The 8,070-nt window shown below is 35.6% G+C and overlaps 1 protein-coding gene across 1 annotated transcript; it reads left to right on the plus strand.

Moving 5' to 3' along the window:
• Positions 1 to 2,506: 2,506 nt before the first annotated feature.
• On the plus strand, positions 2,507 to 4,350 carry LOC137824943 (uncharacterized). Its single transcript, XM_068630617.1, has 3 exons — positions 2,507 to 3,144; positions 3,811 to 3,957; positions 4,053 to 4,350. Exons 1-3 carry the CDS (start codon positions 2,507 to 2,509, stop codon positions 4,348 to 4,350), a joined length of 1,083 nt encoding a protein of 360 aa, XP_068486718.1.
• The last annotated feature ends 3,720 nt before the right edge of the window (positions 4,351 to 8,070 follow it).

Consider the following 8,070-nt stretch of genomic DNA (forward strand, 5'->3'; position numbering starts at 1 on the left):
TGTGTTGAGCCAAAGGAAATGAGTGTCTTGAGGGGATCAAAGTCACTTCTTTGGAGGTGTGTGTATGTAATGTAGATTTGATTACCTAGTGGATTCCCCAGTGGTTTCTGGGAAACTGGATGTAGCTCTTGGGTTAAGAGTGAATCAGTATAAACTGTTTGTGCAATTCTCTCTTCCTTAAACTCTTTAATTTCAGTTGTTGTTATATTACTGGTATAAACAACCGATTGTTTCTGCGAAACAAACAATTGTTTTTCTGTTGCTTTTCTGTTTTTAGCTTTGCTCTTTGCAAACTGAATTCCTAAAAGTGGTTTCTTGCAAAGAATTTCATTATATCCTAAAAAGTTTGCGAAAACCCTCTTTAAACCATTCACCCCCCTCTAGTTTAAAGCCATACATTCTAACAATTGGTATCAGAGCTTGGTACTTGAAAAATACTCAAGTTTGATCTGAAAATCTTTTTCAATGGCTGGAAAACTATCTTTTGAGGAAGGTGCTTCAATCAACAAACCACATTTATTCTGTGGTTTGAATTATAAGTGTTGGGAGGCTAGAATGAAAATATTTGTTGAATCCATTGATCAAGGAATTTGGGATTCAATCGAAAATAGCCCTTTCATTCGAAAGCTTAAAAAGAATGGATCTTTTATTAAAAAACCTTGGTCCCAATGGACCAATGAAGAATGTAAGATGGCCAAGCTTGATTGTATTGCCCAAAATATAATAGCTTATGCACTGGATTCTAATGAATTTTTCAGGATATCAGAATGCAAATTTGCCAAAGAAATGTGGGACACACTCAAAGTTACTCATGGAAACAACAATGAATCAAAAGAATTAAAGACAAGAAGTCAAGCACGAAGGGAAAGGAGGAAAAACGAAAAAGCCTCAACCTCTGCTTCATGGCCAAAAAGGAAGATGATTCAAGTAGTGTAAGTTCCTCTAATTCTTCAAATGTTGGAAATTACAGTCAATTGCTTCAAGCTTTTCAAGAAACACATGAAGAAGCTAACTGATTGGCCCTCTTGAACAACCGGTTTAAGGGAATGAACAGCTGGCTTGAAAATAGAGTAAAACCACTGGAAGAAAAATTGGAAAATTCAAACACAGATTTTGAAAATCTTGAAATCGTTTACAAAAACTCTTCTTGCAAGTGTGATACTCTTATTTGTGAAAATTGTGAAAATCTTGAAAAGAAAGTTCATTATCTTGTTAAAACTGTGGATAAGCTTTCAAAAGGTCAATCCAACTTTGAGAATGTCTTGGCATCTCAAAATTGTGTTTTTGGAAAAGCAGGATTAGGTTTTAATCCACAGAACAAGCAAGAAAAATTTTCAAAGTTATTTTCGAAACTGCCAGAAAAACAACCGATTGATCTGTTGAAACAACCGGTTGTTACATGCTTTTATTGCTTGAAAGGAAGCCATTCTGTCATATTTTGTAAAATCAGAAAATATACAGTTCCTAGTGGTTTTATGAAGTAATGATTAATGTAAACCAAATGGACTCATATTCATAAGGGGACCAAATCTTTGTACTTGAAAATCTACTTTGTAGGAAACCTTGAAGGATAGCATGCAACAATGATATCTGGATAGTGGATGCTCAAAGCACATGACTGGGGATAAATCAAAGTTTCTAAGCATCTTCTTTAAGCAAGAAGGGCATGTTAACCTATGGAGACAACAACAAGGGAAGGATTCTTGGAAGAGGATCCATAGGAGACAAAGATATCTTGATCATCCATGATGTTCTTTATGTAGAAGGATTAAAGCACAATCTGCTAAGCATTAGTCAATTGTGTGATAAAGGATATCAAGTGATCTTCAAAAGAAACTCCTGTGAAATTTGTCTTCCCAATACAAAAGAGGTAATGTTGATTGGTAAGAGAATCAATAATGTTTATCTCTTGGATATCTCTTCTCCTTGTTCAATTGGTTGCCTTCTTTCTAAGCATGATGAGTCTTGGCTATGACATAGAAGAATTGCTCACATACACATGAATCACTTAAACAAATTAATATCTAAAGATCTTGTGATTGGGCTGCCCAAGCTCAAGTTTGAGAAGGACCATATTTGTGAAGCTTGCCAAAAGGGGAAACAAGTGAAAAACTCTTTAAAAATAAAAAATGTTGTTTCTTCTTTAAAACCTTTTGAGCTACTTCACATGGATCTTTTTGGACCTTCAAGAACTATGAGCCTTGGTGGCAACTATTATGCTCTTGTTATTGTGGATGATTTTTCTAGGTTCACTTGGACTCTCTTCTTGGAATCAAAAAGTGATGGCTTCTCTGCATTCAAGAAGCTTGCTAGAAGATTGCAAAACAGAAAGAACAACAACATAGGCTCAATAAGAAGTGATCATGGAGGGGAATTCCAAAATAAAAAGTTCAGCAAATTTTGTGAAAAGATGGGAATTCTGCACAATTTCTCAGCTCCAAGAACTCCACAATAGAATGGTGTAGTGGAAAGGAAAAACAGATCCCTTGAAGAACTGGCTAGAACAATGCTAAGTGAATCTTCTCTTCCCAAGTATTTTTGGGCTGATGCTGTTAGCACCTCTTGCTATGTGATGAATAAAGTGCTAATAAGGCCAATCTTGAAGAAGACTCCCTATGAACTCTTCAATGGAAGGAAACCAAACATCAATCACCTCCGAGTTTTCGGTTGCAGTTGTTTTGTTCTAAACAATGGAAAGGAAAATCTAGGGAAATTTGATGAAAAAGCTGATCATGGTATCTTCATTGGCTATTCCCTAAATAGTCATGCATATAGGATCTACAACAAGAGGCTAATGACTGTAGAAGAGTCTGTTCACATGGTCTTTGATGAAGTGGATCGCAAGAGCATTCAAATCTCAAAGAACAATGTTGAAGAGGATGAACAGAACATCAGCTTGGAGAAGCTGGACATCTGTGCGGAAAAACAACCGGTTGATTGCTCGAAACAACCGATTGAAATTCTGCAGCAGAGTGAGTTGCCCAAAGAATGGAGGATTCCTAGAGATCTGTTAGTGGAAAATATCATTGGGCAGATAAAGGAGGGTGTTTCTACACGTAGCTCTATCTCAAACTTCTACAGGCACATTGCTTTTGTCTCTCAAATTGAACCAAAGTCAATTGAGGAAGCTCTCAAGGATGAAAAGTGGGTTGAAGCTATGCATGAAGAGCTGAATCAGTTTGCACCGAATGAGGTATGGTTTCTTGTCCCTAAAACAGCTGAGATGAACATCATTGGATCGAAGGGGGTCTTCAGAAACAAACTGGATGAGGATGGTATGATCACAAGGAACAAAGTAAGGCTAGTTTCCAAAGGCTACAATCAAGAGGAGGGAATTGACTATGGGAAACCTTTGCTCCTGTTGCAAGATTGGAAGCTGTGAAGTTGCTGTTGGCTTTTGCATGTATGAGTGGATTTAAACTCTTTCAAATGGATGTCAAGAGTGCTTTTCTCAATGGCTACATCAATGATGAAGTGTATGTGGATCAACCACCGGGCTTTGAAGATCATCAACACCCTAATCATGTCTTCAAGCTGAAAAAGGCTTTGTATGGGATGAAGCAAGCTCCAAGGCAGTGATATGAAAGGCTTAGCAACTTCCTTTTGTCACATGGTTATGAAAGAGGAATGATTGACAAGACTCTCTTCATCAAGAAGTCAAATTCTGAAATTATCCTTGTGCAAATCTATGTTGATGACATCATCTTTGGTGCTACACAAGATAGTTTGTGTGAAGAATTTGTGGCAGCTATGAAAGGTGATTTTGAAATGTCTATGATGGGGGGACTTTCTTTCTTTCTTAGATTGCAGGTTAAGCAAACAAAGGATGGAATCTTTCTATGTCAATCAAAGTATTGTAAAGAAATTCTCAATAAATTTGAAATGGAAAGTTGCAAGGAAGCAAGCACACCTATGCCCTCAAGCAGCTATATGGATGCAGATGCTACTTGAAAAGGGGTAGATCAAACAAAATATAGAGGTTTGATTGGCTCTTTGCTCTATCTCACAGCAAGTAGACCGGACATAATGTTTGCGGTATGTCTTTGTGCAAGATATCAAGCAAATCCAAAGGAATCCCACTTCAAAGTTGCAAAGAGGATTCTGAAATATCTCAAAGGAACAACAAATGTTGGTCTATGGCATCCTTCTCAGTCTCCTATACATTTAATTGGCTATTCAGATTCTGATTTTGCAGGATGTAAGCTGGACAGAAAAAGCACAAGTGGTACTTGCCATCTTCTTGGTTCAAGCCTCATCTCATGGCATAGTAAGAAGCAAGCTTGTGTGGCTCTCTCTACTGCAGAGGCTGAGTACATTGCTGGTGGAAGCTGTTGTGCACAAATTCTCTAGCTTAAACAGCAACTTGCAGACTTTGGATTAAAGATTAGCAAGGTTCCCTTGATGTGTGACAACACAAGTGCCATCAATCTTACCAAAAATCAGATTCAACACTCAAGAACTAAGTAGATTGAAATTCGCCATCATTTCATAAGGGATCATGTGAACAATGGAGACTGTGAAGTGAAGTTCATTGAGACAAAACTGCAACTAGCTGATATCTTCACAAAACCACTACCAAAAGAAAGGTTCTTCTTTTTGAGAAATGAGTTAGGCATTCTTGACTCTCAAAATCTTTCATAAATTTGTCTTATAACTATTATAGTCTATTTGTGAAGACAAATAGGGGGGGAATTGATTGGTTCTTGTGTGTCTTTCTCTGAAAAAGTGTTTTAAAACTGCTAAAATCTCTTATATCATAACTGTTTTTGCTTCTGCTAATAGAAACAACTGATTGTTTGTCTAGTATATTGTTTTCAAAATGTGAAAAACTAACCTGTTGCTTTAGGAAACACTCGATTGTATATATGTTGTTTTTACAGGAATTACTTCAGATTCAATCAAGTCCAACACAAGCAACCAGGGATTTGTCTTCATCAAATAGGGGGAGATTGTTGAATCAAGTGTGTTCAAGCTTTGAAGAATCCAAATCCTTAGAGTTTGATGGAAGGCTGGATGTGTTTGTTGTTGTTGAGGTGCTTTAGAATAGGATCTGGGGTAGATTATATTTGTAATCCACTATTTGTTGAATCTAAAGCTTAAGTGTTTTCAAATCTTTTAAGATTAAAGTGTTTTTCAAACTAAGTGAAAAACAACCTGTTGTTTTATCGAAACAACCGATTGTTTTGTACTTAGGTGTTTTTGAAAAAGTTTGAAAACTGTTTTGGATGGTTAACTTGCTATTAAACCCAAACAACCGATTGATTCGCTATTTCAACCGATTGTTTGTTTGGAATCCTAACAGAAAACTATTTTGTTTGTTAAAAGAGCTTTAATTGATTTCATAACTGAATACGCTCCTGCTTTAAATGCTTTGACCAAGATTTGAACACAATAAATAGTTTGTTAATGTTTTATAACAAACAACAAGACAGAAAAACATATTTGAGTTTTTCAAAGAGTTTTGAAGCATTTGAGTTTGAACTTGAGCTTTGGTTATTCAAGAGAGAAGTGGAATAGGATTACTCTGTATTGATTTCAGTTGATTCTGTAACAGTGTAATTCCTTCGGTGATTTGTGTACATTCTGGTGTTGTAAAGCCAAGAAGGGTTGTGTGCTCTTGAGGTTGTCAAGATCAACATTCTTGGTGGTGTATGTGTTGAGCCAAAGGAAATGAGTGTCTTGAGGGGATCAAAGTCACTTCTTTGGAGGTGTGTGTATGTAATGTAGATTTGATTACCTAGTGGATTCCCCAGTGGTTTCTGGGAAACTGGATGTAGCTCTTGGGTTAAGAGTGAATCAGTATAAACTGTTTGTGCAATTCTCTCTTCCTTAAACTCTTTAATTTCAGTTGTTGTTATATTACTGGTATAAACAACCGATTGTTTCTGCGAAACAAACAATTGTTTTTCTGTTGCTTTTCTGTTTTTAGCTTTGTTCTTTGCTAACTGAATTCCTAAATCTGGTTTCTTGCAAAGAATTTCTTTCTATCCTAAAAAGTTTGCGAAAATCCTCTTTAAACCATTCACCCCCCCTCTAGTTTAAAGCCATACATTCTAACAATTACAACATTTTCAAAAATCATTAGTCAATGATCGAAGATTTTTCTCCAGGACCCTTGCATTTGTGAGAATTTCTCCATTATGTTTGAGTTGATTAGCTACCATTTGCACACGAGTGATGTAACTAGATACATATTCTGAATCCTTCATCTTCATGGCCTCCAACTCACCTCATATAGTTTGAAGACAGATTTGTTTAACTTGAACAACGCCCTTGAACACATTTTCCAAAATGTCGCATGCTTCCTTTGAAGTGGATGCTCTGACAATCTTGTCAAAGATTTCTGATAGCTGTCGTTTTGTTGTCAAAATAATATGATTCTAGCGTAGACTTGTCTAACACTAGAGAGATGATAGTATAATTGTGGCCAGATGACCCCAACTCGTCTCCCAACGAATCCAATAGTGATTCAGTTAATCGGGGTTTAGAATTTATCTGCAAACAATAAAAGTTAGCAATAACAATAAAGATAAAAAGGGGGTTTGAGATAGTTGTGAAGAAAATATAAAAGAGATTAAAATAGCAAATAAAAAGCGGTTGATCCCAAGTTCTTCCACCATTGAATTCTTCACAGGTTCTCTAAAGAATAATCTTTTCTCAATCCTCCAACAGAGCTAAACCAGATTGAACATGCGCCGATCTGATTCAACTGAAACTCACCAGTAAAGCATGCGTCTACTGGTTTAATCCATACCCACTTTGTTCCATGCGTATACTCCATGGGAATGCTTACCTCCTCTCCCTTGAATCATGCGCCCAAGAAATTAATTAGAACAATGCGAACTAACTAAGAAACCAAAGTTTAAGATAAGGAAGACTCTCAATCATGCGTTCAAGTACAACCTCTCACAAAAACTAGTTTTTCCAAGAGATTAGACAATAAAAACAACTGCTATAGAGAATTAAAAATCGAAACTTTTATTGAACAAAACCTCAAAACTCAATGGGGAATTACAAAAGAATCAACCAAAAAGGTTTAGCCTTTCATGCGAAGACAAAACAAAAGAATTACTAAGAAGAAAATAAACTAAGAAAACCCTATGAAGCTCTCTCTTTTCTCCTTGATGCTTGTGTCCTTTTATAGGCTTTTCTGCTCCAAGGATCTTGAGAGAATATTGTGGTTTATATTTTGTTAACCGTTTCCAAGTTTCTATCTTTCTAGAATTCTTGTATTTTGCAGAATATTTGCTTCCAATTCTGTTTCTGGGATATTGTAGATTTTATTTTCTCTTTCTTCTCCTCAGAATTTGTTTTCTGTTTTGGTTCAAGAAGTAATTTGGACTTTTGCATATTTGGCCCATTCACAAAGGTAGATGCTTCCTCCGGATAATTTACTCTAAAAACACAAAATTAACAATAATAATAGTTAAGGCCCAAATAAACCCAATTATAAGAATATTAATTAAAACAATGGATTTATTTATTATTATAGTCCAATAATCTATGAATAAGGCTAATGAGTGTGAATAAATATATGCTCATCAATTTCCTCATCAATAGTGATACAACATGTACAAAGTTGCCTTATCTTTTGATCGTGTCTCTTTCAAGGTTTTTTTTTTGGGCCTCCGAGTAGCCTGTGATATTTTCTGGTTCTTTAAAACCTTCTTGAACCACCTCCCAAAAATCTTGAGATCCCAGAAGGGCTTTCATTTGGATGCTCCAAAAGTCATAATGGACTGTCTTTGTTAGTCGGGGCAGTGGAAGATTATTGGTTATACTGGTCATAGCGCAAATACCAATTTGTGAACAAAGAATATATTTTTATTTCTCTACTACTTTTCAAATGAGAATACAATCTACAATCTCTCTAAATAGTGTTACAATAGACTTATCAAATTCTACATTATATATGATAATAGCTATACTATAAATTACATTTAAAATCATAGTATAAATGACATTTAAAACCAAATTAAAGGTAATAATTTTTTACTCATTCAAATTTCAAAACAAAATTGATGACTACTTCGAGTTTAATTCTAACAAAATTTGAACCAATGAAACAAG

Source organism: Phaseolus vulgaris, chromosome 8 (assembly GCF_000499845.2).
Source record: "Phaseolus vulgaris cultivar G19833 chromosome 8, P. vulgaris v2.0, whole genome shotgun sequence".
NCBI classification, from domain to species: Eukaryota; Viridiplantae; Streptophyta; class Magnoliopsida; order Fabales; family Fabaceae; genus Phaseolus; species Phaseolus vulgaris.